Source organism: Octopus bimaculoides, chromosome 8 (assembly GCF_046866305.1).
Source record: "Octopus bimaculoides isolate indiv1 chromosome 8, ASM4686630v1, whole genome shotgun sequence".
Classification (NCBI taxonomy): domain Eukaryota; kingdom Metazoa; phylum Mollusca; class Cephalopoda; order Octopoda; family Octopodidae; genus Octopus; species Octopus bimaculoides.
The window spans coordinates 17,202,708-17,218,677 of record NC_142935.1 but is presented as its reverse complement, the minus strand read 5'-3'; the positions used below and the strand labels follow the sequence as shown (position 1 = coordinate 17,218,677).

The 15,970-nt window shown below is 36.4% G+C and overlaps 1 protein-coding gene across 3 annotated transcripts in view; it reads left to right on the top strand.

The window, feature by feature from the left end:
- LOC106869244 (WASH complex subunit 5) overlaps window positions 1-15,970 on the top strand; it is a 170,406-nt gene that overhangs the window by 77,516 nt on the left and 76,920 nt on the right. For all 3 annotated transcript variants that reach the window (XM_089356151.1, XM_089356153.1, XM_089356152.1), the window contains one exon: window positions 10,267-10,351. In XM_089356151.1, coding sequence (XP_089212277.1) covers window positions 10,267-10,351 — 85 coding nt within the window. The remainder of the gene's footprint in view (window positions 1-10,266; window positions 10,352-15,970) is intronic.

Here is a 15,970-nt window from a genome sequence, read left to right as displayed (position 1 = left end):
GTATATAATTATGTATGTATGTATGTGTATATGTATTCATATATGTGTATGTGTATGTATGTTATGTATGTATGTTCTACCCTTTTAACTGCTAATACTGCATCAAACGCACACACATACTGAAATATATGTGTACCTGTGTGTATGTAGGCCATAGCTCTGCAGTTAAGAAACTCTTGTTGTGACCATGTGGTTCCAGGTTCAATCCCACCAAACACCTTTTTAAAGCAGGTGCATTCTAATATAGCTTTGAGCTGGCCTAGGTCTGCCTTATAAGTCAATTTGTTTGACAGAGATTGTGCAGAAGCAGTCATATATGATATCTGTGCGTTTGTGCTTGTTTCCCACCACTTGATAACTTATATTGGTTTGTTTATGTCTCCTTTACTTAGCAGTTCAACAAAAAATGCAAAAAGCAGCTAACAGAAGTAGTACCAGATTTTAAAATTAGAAAAAGAAGTATTGCGATCGATTTAATTGACTAAATCCTTCAAAATAATGTCCCAGCATGACTGCAGTCAATGGCTTAAACAAGTAAAAAAAATTTAATGATGTGTGTGTGTGTGTGTGTGCATGTGTTAATGTAGCAGAAGCAACAGAATGAATCAAAGGCCAAAAGTTTCGTGCTTTAGCACATATCAAACTTATCACTGAACCTATAAATATAAAGGGAAAATTCAACGATCAAAGTGTAGGAAGTTACTAAGCTTTGAGCAGTCAGTAGAAGGTATAGAAAACAATTTCCAGAAACAATAGTGGTTTATTGACGTGCGAGTTTCTAAAATTTTCCCATATCAAAGTTCAATATGTCAAAAAAAGTTATTTTATAGTTTACGGTTAGCAGCTGATGTTGCTGTGTATACAAATCAAAATCCCAAAATAGGGAGTTGGTCCCTAATTTTGGATATGCATGTGTGTGTGTGTGTGTGTGTGAAGGCATGTGGCCTAGTGGTTAGGCTCTTGCACTTACAATCTTTAGATCATAGGTTCAGTTCCCTGACTGGATGATGCATTGTTCTTGAGCAAAACACTTCATTTCACATTGCTCCACTACCCCTTCGATCAACCAGTAGGGTGGCGTCATTTGAACGCTAAAACAATGCAAAAAGCGCATTGTGACCAGCAATGTGTAAATGCTTCTGATAGCCTGGTCAGTCGCATGATCTCATAATATATATATAGATATATATATATATATATATATATATATATATATACATACACACACACACATATATATGAGCATGCACACATACTTCTCTGTGTGTATGTGTGTGTGTGTCTATAAACATGCAAGAGAGACGATTGCGCTGGTATGGACATGTGGTGAGAATGGATGTGGATAGCTGCGTGAAAAAGTGCCACACCCTAACAGTTGAGGGAACCCGTGGAAGAGGTAGGCCCAGGAAGACCTGGGCTGAGGTGGTGAGGCAAGACCTACGTACATTGGGCCTCACCGAGGCGATGACCACTGACCGAGACCTTTGGAAATGTGCTGTGCGTGAGAAGACCCGGCAAGCCAAGTAAGATCGTTGCCAGTGCCCCTGGACTGGTTCTTGCGCGGGTGGCACATGAGATGCACCATTTTGAGCGTGGCCGTTGCCAGTACCGCCTGACTGGCTCCCGTAGGATTTTCGAGCGAGATCGTTGCCAGTGCCCCTGGACTGGCTTGTGCGGGTGGCACATGAAAGACACCATTTCGAGCGTGGCCGTTTTCGTGCGGGTGACACGTAAAAGCACCCACTACACTCTCTGAGTGGTTGGCGTTAGGAAGGGCATCCAGCTGTAGAAACTCTGCCAAATTAGACTGGAGCCTGGTGTTGCCATCCGGTTTCACCAGTCCTCAGTCAAATCGTCCAACCCATGCTAGCATGGAAAGCGGACGTTAAACGATGATGATGATGATGATGATATATATATATAATATACTAGCAGAAATACCCGGCGTTGCCCGGGTTAAAGAGAATAATAAAATCTAAAAACGTCGTCTAGACTATGCAACCCTCAACTGTTAGTAGCTACGATACCATATTTCTACATTAATTACTCTCCAATCCATGCCAGCATGGAACATAGACATTAAGTGGAATGCTAGAAGAAAGTTTTCAACTCATATATATATAAAGTAAATACACGTAATTCAGAAACACGTTTTCTGTATTTTATTTTGTAACCAAACAAACAGGTACAGATTATAAATAATGAAAGGCCAATTTTGGTGATTCATTTGACAGAGGTAGTAGAGAGACAATGCGATGATAAAACTGAGGTTGGATCTTGAAAGTTTGGATGAATGCTGCCTCAGTTAAATCTCTTGTGGTTCCAAATGATGTCATCTGTAGTACAGCGTCGTATTGTCTAATTTTGTTTTGCAAATGTTAGGAATCTTGGTCAGTTGATGATAACAGTTTCTTCAATAGCTCTGGAGGTTGGGGATTGTGGAATTGTTGGGAATGTTTTTAACTTTGGTGTTATATGTATTGCTTGAATTTCTTTAACATATGAAATATATGTATTTTCACTGGGTTTGTAAAAGAGAGTTGTGTAGTTCTTGAGTTTTAGGGATTCACACAGACACACAGACAGACAGACACACATTGTCATATTTATATATAGAGATATATATATACACACACACATGCACCCAAACACACGTATATATATGTATATCAATATAAATATATGAAAGTCAATGAAGTTTCGTAAAAGAACATACGTTCTTGCTGTTGTGATTATAACACCTCGTTGTAAACAATGTTCCTTGTTTTCCCTTGTGGAGCAAATAGGTTTTTTTTTTGCTGCCCACTCTTGAGCAGCTAACATTCAGTTGTCCATGTGATAATTGTCTTAGAACAACCAGTCTCTCATCTGGGAAGGCCTTGAAATCAATGTTACCAACTGAGGACTATGTGTGTCGCAGTGATAATAAAAAGACTCAAAGGAGGTCTGCAACGAAATAATTTTACTCAACACTTTACAAGTGAATCAGTGGAGGCAAAGATGCGTCTCATTTACTTGACAATTTATGCACCACGTTGCAGAAATCACAATGTAAGTATATCTGAAAGGGTAGTCTTACACTGTTGTACCGTTGAATTACAAATAATGCTCATCTGTTATGTTCGGGTTAAAATTTCATCAACATCAAAAATATATGAATTTTCATGGCAGTTATGGCCGTTATGCATAGAATATAATTTCCAAATTTCATAAAGATCCATTCAGTACTTTTGACGTAGTTTTTGATAAGAAAACAAATGACTAATATGTGTGTTTGTGTGCATGTGTATGTGTGTGATGGGTGTATATATGTATAGATATCTGTATGCATGTATATATATGTATATATGTGTACATATTACATGTACATCTATATATATATATATACATCTACACATATGTATACATATATATGTATGCATATAGATCTATATATATATATCTATATATATACGTGTACATATACATCTATATGTATACATATACATCTCTCTCTCTCTCTCTCTCTCTCTCTCTGAAAGTATCTGTCATTACAGTATCGAAATGTGATTGTTTCAGTTAGTGGAATAACGTGTACATATATATCTATATGTATAGATATACATCTCTCTCTCTCTCTCTTTCTCTCTCTCTGAATGTATCTGTCATTACAGTATCGAAATGTGATTGTTTCAGTTAGTGGAATAGTTTCATTTTTAAAGTGAAAGTATTTGACATGAGTGTTTTTGTTTCACTTTTGACACGTAATACTTAAATAGTGGAGGAGATATTATGTTGCCGTGGGCTCGAACTCTGTTTTTGACTAAAACACAACTGGAACCCTAAGTAAGGCATCTGTAAAATTTGAATGAAATTGGTTGCGTAGTTCTCGAGTTTTAGGGATTCACACACACACACAGACAGACAGACACACAGACAGACAGACACACAGACAGACAAACAGACAGACACACATTCTCATTTTTATATATATAGATTATATATATATGTATATATATATATCATATATATATATAATATATATAATATATATAATATATTATATATATATGTATGTATATATATATATATATATATATATATATATATACACACACACACACACACACACACACGCACACACACAGATAATACACAAATGTAAATCTATAGATTACACTCTTGGTGTGGTTGGCATTAGGAAAGGCATCCATGCCAAATCAGACGGGAACCAGGTGCTGCTTACCAGTTCCAATCAAAATGTCTGACCCATGCCAGCATGGAAGCAGACATTAAATGATGATGATGACACATACATTTATATAGGCAAAAAATTGACAGTCATTAGACCATTGGATTCAGTGTCTTGTGGTATTTCTTCCAGTTGCTTGTGCTCTGAGTTCGAATCCTGCTGAGGTTAACTTCAGTTTTTGTTGATTTGGAGTAAGAATCTGGGATCAATAAAGAGTGTTGAGCAGTGTCTTAGAATCAATGAAGAGTCTAGAGCAGTGGTTTAGCAGAACTTTTAAAGCATTAGAAGACATACGTCAGAGTCTTTGTTCCAGTTCTTTGCATCCTGACAGCAACTCCCATTGCAATAATAATACCAAGTTGTATTGGCCCTTACTTTCCCTGGATAATATTTGTTGTAAGGAACTCCTTGCTGAAATTTCAGTAGTCATTTGGCCATATCACTGGCATAAAACAGAAATTACTTATTAGAGTTTTATCTAACATTCATCTCTGACAAGTTTACCCCACAACTGGTTCCTTTGAACAAACAATCCTAGCTCGGAAAACTGTCATATAAAAGATACCAGCAGAAGTTTGCTGGACATGCTACCTAAAGAGATAAGATGCTACAAATCAGTAGACATAGTCAAGTCATGTGATCAGTTGTAAATTATCCAACTAAATTTCTGAACAGCCTCATGCCAGTAGAAATCTTTGCACACGATTTGATACTGAAGTTAAGAGCAATCATGTACAACTTTGTAATGTAAATCATCTCAAACTTTGAAATTGTATTAGACAGATATTTGAGAGACCACAAAACTGTGTATGTATGTGTATACATACATATATAAAGATTTTCTTAAAAATCATTAATGATGTAAAAAAAATTTTTTTGTTTGTAAAACAGAGTGACAGAAACCCTTTTGAAATGAATTTTATGAAAACATCTTTCCAGATGGTTCATGTTGGTCAGTTTTTCAAATTGTATTTTTTCCAGACAATGACTTTGAAGGAAATTTTGGTGATTGCTCCATCTTTAAAGTTGATTGCCGCCACTTTTTGCTTCCTCAATGGCATTATTAACTTTCCACCCATGACTCTCAGATGACTACTCTATCATGCTGCCAATCTCTATAATTGTGTTCTTACAGCTGCTTAAGTCTTTACATATCGCCACTTTTCCATTGCCATACGACTAGACTTTCAGTAGATGGCATAACAAATGAGGGCACTATTTAGAGACATCTGTACTAAAGCATATGGATAAACTCTTGTATCACACAAGTACCACTCTTTGAGTTTCTGTGATTAGTAACTGGTGACAGGCTGAAGTGAGATAATCAGTGATCACGTAAAACTAGGTTTTACATGAGAGTATTCGTCTCCTAGAAGAATACTGTGACAATAGCTAGGGTTCCCTTGCTCACAGTGGTTTTAACTGGATGCAGTTGACCCTCCTGAGTTCAGCTGCCCTTTCATGGGTCTTGGGTTTCATCCCATGGGTTGTCCAAACACCACCCTACTCACCAAGCCCACTTGATGGTGTTGTCAGTTTAGTCACCAACAACCCAACCATGCATAATATATATGTGTGTGTGTGTGTGTGTGTGTGTGTGTGTGTGTGCAGGATGGGCTTCTTTCATTTTTCCATCTACAAGATCCATTCACCAGGCTTTGGTCTTCCTGCCTTGGGCTATATTAGAAGACATTTGCCCAAAATGGTTTTCATTGAAGCCATGTGGTTGGGTAGTAAACTTCTTAACTATACAACCATGCATTGAAAGAGATTAATAGATAGATATAAAGATATGGCATGTCGGAAAGAAAAATCGTCTATGTTTTCCGGATTTTGTGGGGTTTTTTGTGGATGCTTTCCAAATTGTGTTTTGAAAGACTTTCAATTAAATTTCTGTTATTATATCCCTGCACATGTGTGTGTGTGCATGCATGCTTGTGTGCATTTATATGTGTATGTAGTCGTATATGTGTGCATGAAGTATTATATGTGCAATTGTATATATATGTGTGTAAGTATTTGTGTGTATGTAATTGTATATATGTGTGTGAGTATTTGTAATTATATGTCTGTGTATATTATATGTGTATGTAATTGTAGATTTATGTATGCGTATGTATGTCTAAATATAATATATTTTAGCATGTAGTGATATACTCTTTGTAGGAATTGATCAGTCAGCCAGAACTTACTCTAAACACTAGAATAATTCAATTATTTACTGTTGTTTTTGCACATTATTTATCTCCTCCTCTGTTTATTTTAAAATTTATCAACAACTGATCTTTCATGGTTTTTATTCTTCATCAGTAATTTCTCTTCAATCCATTGTGAAATTATACCAAAATGAATCTAAATATAAAGAGATCAGACTGTTGCTACAACCTGCTAGTTCTGAGCTCAATATCACTCAGAACTTTTGTTACTTCAGGGATCTTTTGAAATAGATATGATTGCTATGCAATAGATAGTCACAGTGGAGGCGCAATGGCCCAGTGGTTAGGGCAGCGGACTTGCGGTCATAGGATTGCGGTTTCGATTCTTAGACCGGGCGTTGTGAGTATTTATTGAGCGAAAACACCTAAAGCTCCACGAGGCTCCGGCAGGGGATGGTGGCGAACACTGCTGTACTCTTTCACCACAACTTTCTCTCACTCTTACTTCCTGTTTCTGTTGTGCCTCTAATTCAAAGGGTCAGCCTTGTCACACTGTGTCACGCTGAATATCCCCGAGAACTATGTTAAGGGTACATGTGTCTGTGGAATGCTCAGCCACTTGCACGTTAATTTCACGAGCAGGCTGTTCCATTGATCGGATCAACTGGAACCCTCGACGTCGTAAGCGACGGAGTGCCAACAACAAAACAAGATAGTCACATGACTGAAGGATTTCAATTGATTCTTTCTTCTGTCTGTCTGTATGTATGTATATATATTATCATCATCTTTATTTGATCCTTTAGCATTCACATAATTCTCTCAAAAGTAATGCTTATTCATTCATATTGTTTTGAATTAATCATGCATTATCTCATAGCTTTGAAATTTCAATGATGTGATTGTGTATTTTTAGAATGACATTGTAGGGTCGGTGTGAGAGGCTACATCTGGCCCATTTGAACATAAAGCAAATAGAATATTTTGGCTGGATATGGCCAGTTTAAATATTTAAAGGGTTAACAGCCATATTCCATACCATGGATTGGGTGGTTTTACAGGATCCAACCAGTCCAAGGATTGTATCATACTCCAACGTCTGCTTTGGCAGCATGGTTTCTACAGCTGGACGCCCATCTTAGTACCAACCATTTTACAAATGTATTAGGTGCAGTTTTTCATGGCACCAGCACTAGTGAGGTTGTCATACATCCTGTAAGACTGAGATTCCCTTTGATGGAGTAATTCTTCAGTAGAAAGAGAAGTGGCTTTATGCTGTGACATGAAGGGGTTAAAGTGTTAGGAAAGAAGCCAGAACAGAACAAGTTTTTTGGTATAGAGGAGCAACACAATTACTTACATTATAGAAGAAATAGAATGAGTGGCCAGGATGGGGCTGGAAAGAGATAAAAATAGTGGTGATGGGGTGCAGAACTGACCTTCAGGATATGAAGGCAATAAAAGTGAGTGGAGACACGAGAATATGAAATGTTGAGTGCATTGTAAGAATGTCCTTGTGTTTTTTTAATAAAAATTGACAGATATGATTTGAGAGAGATTTTACTACTATTTCTAGCATGTTGAGTGCATGATGACATACTGGCCGCTTTATTGGCTCACTAATGGATTTGTGAATTGTATTAATGGTTTGTTATAAGAATATACACTTATACATTATTGGTTTCAAATTTTGGCTCAAGACCAGCAATTTCAAGGGTTGGGGTAAATCAATTGCATCAACCCTAGTACTCAACTGGTACTTATTTTGTCAACCCCAAGAGGATGAAAGGCAAAGCTGAGCTTGGAAGAATTAGAGCTCAGAACCTGAAGACAGATGAAATGCCACTAAGCATTTCACCTGGCATGCTAATGATTCTGCCTCCCATAATTCTATTAACTGGAATTTTTTTAGCATAAAACAGCCTTAGAAACATGCTGGAATGATCAAAATAACATTTTAAATAGAAATAAGCGAGATATTGAGTGAAAAATAAGCAAACCTCATTTGAATATCTGAGAAATATACCTAGTAGATATAGCAAAAAGGTTAGATATGTGTAAATATTGACAGATAATTACGAAATTTGTAATTTTTAAGTGATCTTATATGAGATCATTGGTAGGTAATGGGTTAATAACATGCCATATATATATTATTAACATTAGTTTGATTTGCAACTTGCTGACATACAATTTGTTACTGAACATTTGAATTTTTGTTTTTCTGTAATATATTTTGTATGTTACTTCATGGTTGTTTGACAACGGATTGTGTAGAATAGCAATGAAAGATTAATTTACTTTAATGATTTTTCTTTTATCTCACAGCATGACAAAATTGACTTAAAACAACTGAAACTGGTAGCATATTTTGATGAAAATCAAAACACTTTTCTTTCTTTTCTTCATGATAAGGTTCTCAAAGCATTTTTTCCTTTTACTTTTAATACGTACTAGCTTAAAAGCTGCACTCCTTGCAGAGGGATAATTGGGCCTGTGACCCAAAACTAAATAATACTAAATGGCATGACTATAATACGTCTGTAATGACTATATGCCCCAGTGGTGTTTGATCAGAGGTTAAGGACGGATAAGAATTAATTCTGTAATGCAATCATTCTATTGTTCCAATTAGAATTTCAACTGTTGGCCAACTTGTCCCAGAGTTCTTATCTTGATATAAAATTAATGAAGCGAATATCATTTGTCTCTCCCTTGATCTCTCATGTCATCTGTCGAATGCCAATCAAGATAGCATTAATCAACCAAGCTTTACCTGCTAGAAATAGCAACCCAAATGCTATTAAATCAGATCCCAATGCTGGATGTTCAAGAACCAAATGAAGAGCAGATTTTCAATCCTGGGATCATCCTGATTCTAGAATGATATATGTGTATGTAGAGCAAATGTAGACTGAGATAAAGGGGTCCCAGACAGACAGGCAGAATTTCACTTTTTTTACTATAGATAGCCATATATACACATACTCACACACAAGGTGCATTCAAAAAGTATCCAATTTATTTTCTCCTGCCAAACCTAGTCATGTGGGCAAAATCCTGTGGGTGGGAAGTGACACCACCTTTCCTGCACGTGTATGGAAATTTTTGTGCCAGTTGGTTGCTTCAGTTCCCGTAGGCACAGGAGTTGCTGTGTGGTAAGTAGCTTGCTTACCAACCACATGGTTCTGGGTTCAGTCCCACTGCGTGGCACCTTGGGCAAGTGTCTTCTACTATAGCCTCGGGCTAACCAAAGCCTTGTGAGTGGATTTGGTAGACAGAAACTGAAAGCAGCCCGTCGTATATATGTATATATATATATGTATATATGTGTGTGTTTGTGTGTCTGTGTTTGTCCCCCTAGCATTGCCTGACAACCGATGCTTGTGCGTTTATGTTCCCGTCACTTAGCGGTTCGGCAAAAGAGACCGATGGAATAAGTACTAGGCTTACAAAGAATAAGTCCCGTGGTCGATTTGCTCGACTAAAGGCGGTGCTCCAGCATGGCTGCAGTCAAATGACTGAAACAAATAAAAGAGTAAAGAGAGCTACTACACCATGAGTACAGACATGTAGTGTACACTCACTGGATTTTCAATTTCACCAAGATATTGCATCAAGTTTTGCATACACAAGAAGAGTGGCATCACCTCCCACACGAAAAATTTTGCCCACACAGCATTAGTTTTGGCAGAAAAAACCAAACTGGATACTTTTTGAGTGCACCTCGTATATATTTTACTCCTGGTTTCCCTATGTTGATACCATTTTTTTTTTTTGTCAGCTTTTTACAAGCTGTACACTTTTGTTATTACCAACACCTGGAACGTTCATTTTGAACTCTTGTTTCTAAAATACAGTCTCTCATATTCTCCTCAGATTTCTGGAAGAGCTCGAAGAAGGGGTGTACACCCAGCAGACATTGGAGAGTGTATTACTGAATGAAGATGGTAAACAGTTACTGGTAAGTACTATTATTCTTGTCTTCATGCCATCTACTAATATAAATAGAAGTATATTTCCATCTCCCTACTGTGGTTCTTACACTATATCTGAATTGTACAGAAACAGTGACAGATCATTTAGCCAAGCTAAGATACATTTACTATCTCTTGTCTTCCTTAGAACACTAACAAGGCCAGTGGCTCAGGAACGAAATTTGCTTAGCGGGTGCAAACCCAGGTCCAAAATTTTTTACAAATTTGGTCTTGTTTTTTTTTTTCTGTTATTTATTTTTGTGATTTGTTCTTTGAGAAGGAACCTAACTTCAAGGTACTTTTTACACATCACTTTTTTATTCACGGTTTTGTAAACCTGAGTAAAATAAGTAGGGCTGCAAATTTTGGTTCTGCACTCCGCAAAAATTCTAGGGGGTGCACTTGCACCACCTGCACCCCCTGTTCCCGGGCCCATGAACAAGGCATTTGGTCAGCTCATTACTGAGCCAAAATGTATGTTTATACTGTCTCTATGTATGTTTATACATGAATTGGTGTACAAGAGTGGGATAGTGACTCAGGGAAAATTACCCTAACAGAGCTCTCATGAGCCACATTTTGGATTCAGCAATTGGAAGGATAAATAGGATAACTCATACTATGAATCCCAACTGGTTTGGAGTGGTCATTCAACCATGTCAAAGGTCATCATTATAAAATAATAAGTAATATATTCTTTTATTATTTTACTTGTTTCAGTTGTTTGACTGCAGCCATACTGGAGCACCACCTTTAGTCGAACAAATCAACCCCAGGACTTATTCTTTATAAGCCTAGTACCTAATCTATGAGTCTTTTTTGCCAAACCAAGCTATGGGGACATAAACACAGCAACATTGGTTGCCAAGCAATGGTGGGGGGACAAACACAGACACACACACATAAATACATACATAAATATATATATATATATATATACACAACGGGCTTCTTTCAGTTTCCATCTACCACATCCACTCACAAGGCTTTGGTCAGCCTGAGGCTTAGGTAGAAGACATTGCCCAAGGTGCCATGCAGTGGGACTGAACTCAGAACCATGTGGTTGGGAAGCAAGCTTCTTTATTTCTTTTAAATTGCCATAAAGGCATTACACAGAGGGGGACACTACAACACATGCGGGGACATATAACAATTAAAAATATAAAAATAAAATTTGATGTAATGAATGACATGAAAAACCAATTAAAATATGATAACATGAATGATATCTAAAAATGATATTATGAAGAGTATGCTACTCACCCCACACTGAGTAACACCACTCGCTGCCTCTGGGTCCTAGGTCCTTTTTCTTCTTCAGTCCAATCCTTTTTCCCCTTTCCCTTTTCTCTATCACTTAGTGACATCATTCTCTCCGCCATGCATTTGTATCCTTTTTCACCAGGGTGGGATCTTCTAAATTTTGTGGTGTCTGTTCTTTCTTTTTCTTTTTTTCTTATGGGGAAATGGGTGTCCACTTCTGCCTCCACCTGTTCTTCCTTTTTTCCTTTCAACGAGTACACCTTAGAGGTGATCGTTTTCTTCTCCATCCTTTCAGAAATGTTCAGTAAATGCAGACACATGGACAAGTTTCTTTTGACAAACTGGAGAGCACCACCCTCTCTGGATAGAGCAGTTGTATTGCAGACTTTAGAGCTCTTTTGTTGATTCTACATCAGCTAGCTTTATGGCTTTATGATCAAAGATGACATAACTCTAATTCTTCTTCTTTTCCTTTCTTTTCCTGTTTCTTTCATTCCCTCCAATTTTTGCATCCGCCTTCCCGTTTTTTTTTTTTTTTTAATGATTTCTCTTGTTCTATTGTCCTGATTAGTAACTTGTATAGGCCATGTACCTAGAGCCCAGAGATTGCTTGGAGCCACTATGTGTGTTATTTAAAACCTGCCTAGAAAACATCTCCAGTGTATGAAACTATTAGTAGCTCATGACTATATACTGTGTACACATTATATATATATATATATATATATATACAATTAAACCTTGGGTTTAATTGTATTTCTTTCAACACACGTATCCACATCAAGAATCTTGCACACGAAATACACATACGAAATATATATATATATACATACATACATAATGTATATATACACATATATATACATTATATATATATACACACACACACATATATATACACACACATATATATATATCAATCATATGACAGGCTTCTTTCAGTTTATGTCTACCTAATCTATTGACAAGGCTTTGAATAGCTCAAGGCTTTAGTAGAAGATAGTTGCCCAAGGTGCCACTCAATGGTTCTGACTCCAAAACCATGTAGTTTGGAAGCAAACATCTTAGCTATATAGCCACACCTACGCTTTGTCACTCTCTTAAGAAAATTTGTTGATCCATTCAGTAAAAAACTGACTGCAAAATTGATATTTTTTTTTTAAATTACGCAAATATATACAAATATCATAAGACTTTTTCTCCTTCTGCTCTCATGTGAAATTTTTTCTCAATTGGAATTTATCGTGAGGCTTCAAATAAATTGAAAACAAAAAACATAAAGAAAGAATACTTTTTTGTTTTTTTAAAGTAATTTAGATCTCGTTACATTCAAGTGACAAAACAATGGCTTACAGTAATAGTGGGGAAAACAATAACTACAATAATAATAATAATAATAATAATATTAATAACAATTATAGTAATGTAAACTTAGAAAAATAAATGAAAGAAGAAAATAACAAAAGATGATTGGAATTTCTCCAAGACTTTCTGCAGTGAGACATTGAACAGAAAATAGCAGCAACTTAACCAAACTGTTTGTTGATGATTGATAGGTGAAAAGAAAATCTTATATACCATATGCTACATACTCTCGGTGTATTGGCAGGAATTTGGATAATTTTTTTTTCAGTATATTATCTTTCTGTTTGTTTTTTTTTACTATATTTTTTCATTTTTTTCTTCTTATTTTGTCATATATTATGAAACTATTATCTACTCTCTACTGCATCATGGGAAATTAAGCAAAACTAGAATAAAATAAAACGAGAAGAGAAAAACATTAAAGGAATGAACAATACACAAGCGAAATGATATGTATTATCGCCACTAACATCATCATCATCGCCACCACCATTGTCACTCAGTTGCCATCAACATCATCATCATCATCAACACCACCATCATCAACACTACCATTATCATTATCAACACCATCATCTCTGAGTTAACACCCATTTTGTACTTTGTGGTATCATTGTGAATCTTATATATACATATATATACATATATATATATATATATTGTTTTTGTTCGCCATTGATTGTTTTGGGGTGACCCAGAGAAATAAATCAATTCTTGGTTTCTTCTGGTTTCATAAAACATTTCAATGGTGTCTTTCAACTTGCCAGCTTATATTGTGCTTCCTTTGCAGCAGTAAAACATGATGCAATGTTAGGCAGCATCACAGTGAGAGCAAAGAGGCAGCATTGGAAATATGATTAGCAGTTGTTATCTGTATGCATCTGAATGATGGAGACCACAAAGTCAAAGAGAAAGATCCTCATGGCTTCCTGTCAAGTTAGAATATCAGTTTAAAATTGAATTAAAAACTTGATTTCCATATGAGACTGGTATGTGTATATATATATATATATATATATATATAGGAAAATGAAAAATAATAATAAGGCAGAATGCTAAACTGGAAACATATTTTAATAAAGATTTCTCTAACCGGCTTTCATTGCGAAGCAAATTTTCAAGAAGAGGGAGAATGAAAATGTCTTTTACAAAGAAGTACAAAATGAAGAAAATAATATATAAAAAAATAACTATACCAATACATTATATTGTCTTTGAGCTTTTGAAGTTCAATGGTAATTCATGTATATAATGGTTGGAAAAATAAGGATGCATGAGAATTGAGAGTTGTGTTAGGTTTAAAAAAGGATTAAAAGTTTGTGTTAAGCAGGAAGTGTGGTGTCAAAACAGGAAGTGTGTGTAAGGGGAGACAAATGTTGAAAAAAAGAGTTCATAACTCCAACTAAAAACTAAATATATATATATGTGTATGTATGTATATATATAATATATATATATATGTATATATATATATATATATATATATATATATATATCATCATCATCATCATCTTTTAACGTCTGCTTTCCATGCTAGCATGGGTTGGACGATTTGACTACACCAGGCTCCAATCTGATTTGGCAGAGTTTCTACAGCTGGATGCCCTTCCTAACGCCAACCACTCAGAGAGTGTAGTGGGTGCTGTACGTATGTATGTATGTATATAGGTGTGGCTGTGTGGTAAGAAGCTTACTTCCAAACCACTTGGTTCCAGGTTCAGTCCCAATGTGTGGCACCTTGGGTAAGTGGCTTCTGCTAGAGTCTCGGGCTAACCACAGCCTTGTGAGTGGCTTTGGTAGACAGAAACTGAAAGAAGCCTGTCTGTGAGTGTGTATGTGTGTGTATTTTTGTGTTTTAGTCTGTGTTTGTCCCCCACCACCACCATCACTTGGCAACCAATGTCGGTGTGTTTATGTCCTTGTAAATTAATAGTCTGGCAAAAGAAACCAATAGAATAATAAGTCTTGGGAGTCGATCTCTTCAACTAAAACTTTTTAAGGTGATGCTCTAGTATGGCCACAGTCAAACAAAAGAATAAAAGATATATGTGCGTCTGTGTATAGATAGGCATGGTTGTGTGGTTAAGAAGTTAACTTCCACACAATATGGTTTGGGGTTCAGTCCCATTGTGTGGCAACTAAGGCAAGTGACTTTTACTATAGATCTGAGCCAATCAATGCCTTGTGAGTGGATTTGGTAGATGGAAACCAAAGAGTCTCATGTATGTGTGTACATGTGTGTGTGTGTGTTTGTGTGTGTATGTATGTTCATTATATATAGATACACACACACACACACATATATTTGTAATTGATTAATTGTGCTATGGCTTTCTCCATGACTTGATCTAGCAGTTTGATCTCTCTATAGTTTCCTCTCTGTAAGGCACCTCTTTTGCTATTATAATAGTTTACGATGATACTGCTATGCCAGCCATTGGGTATAACACCTTCCTGTATAACTTGATTAACTATCTGAGTGGTAATCATGTATCCTGCCTCACCAGGTATTCTGAACATCAGCATAACTCTCTTCACATTCTTAATTGCCTTATTTACTACACTGTTGTCAACTTGCATTGTTGGTTCCTCTGTAGAGTCAGTATGAGGTGGCCCCTCCTTATCCCATTCATTTTCCACATCCAGTAGCTTTGCATATTCGCACTTCCATACTATTCTCTTGTCAAGTGTGCCTTCATCGTTCTGAATACACTTTTCACCAATGGCACCTTGGTTCTCTTTCACACACTGTTATTTCATGCTTCCTGTCCTAATGTTGCAGAACACTTGCAGATCTCCTCCTAACTGCCTTACCTTTAGACAGTGCCCAACCAACCTTACTACACTGTGTAGTCGACAAAATCAAAAACAAACAATGCACATGTGCGAAATTAAAAATTTTAAATGGTAACAATTTACCCACCGCACCCTGTATATATACATACACAATACACACATACATGTGACAGGCCTCCACA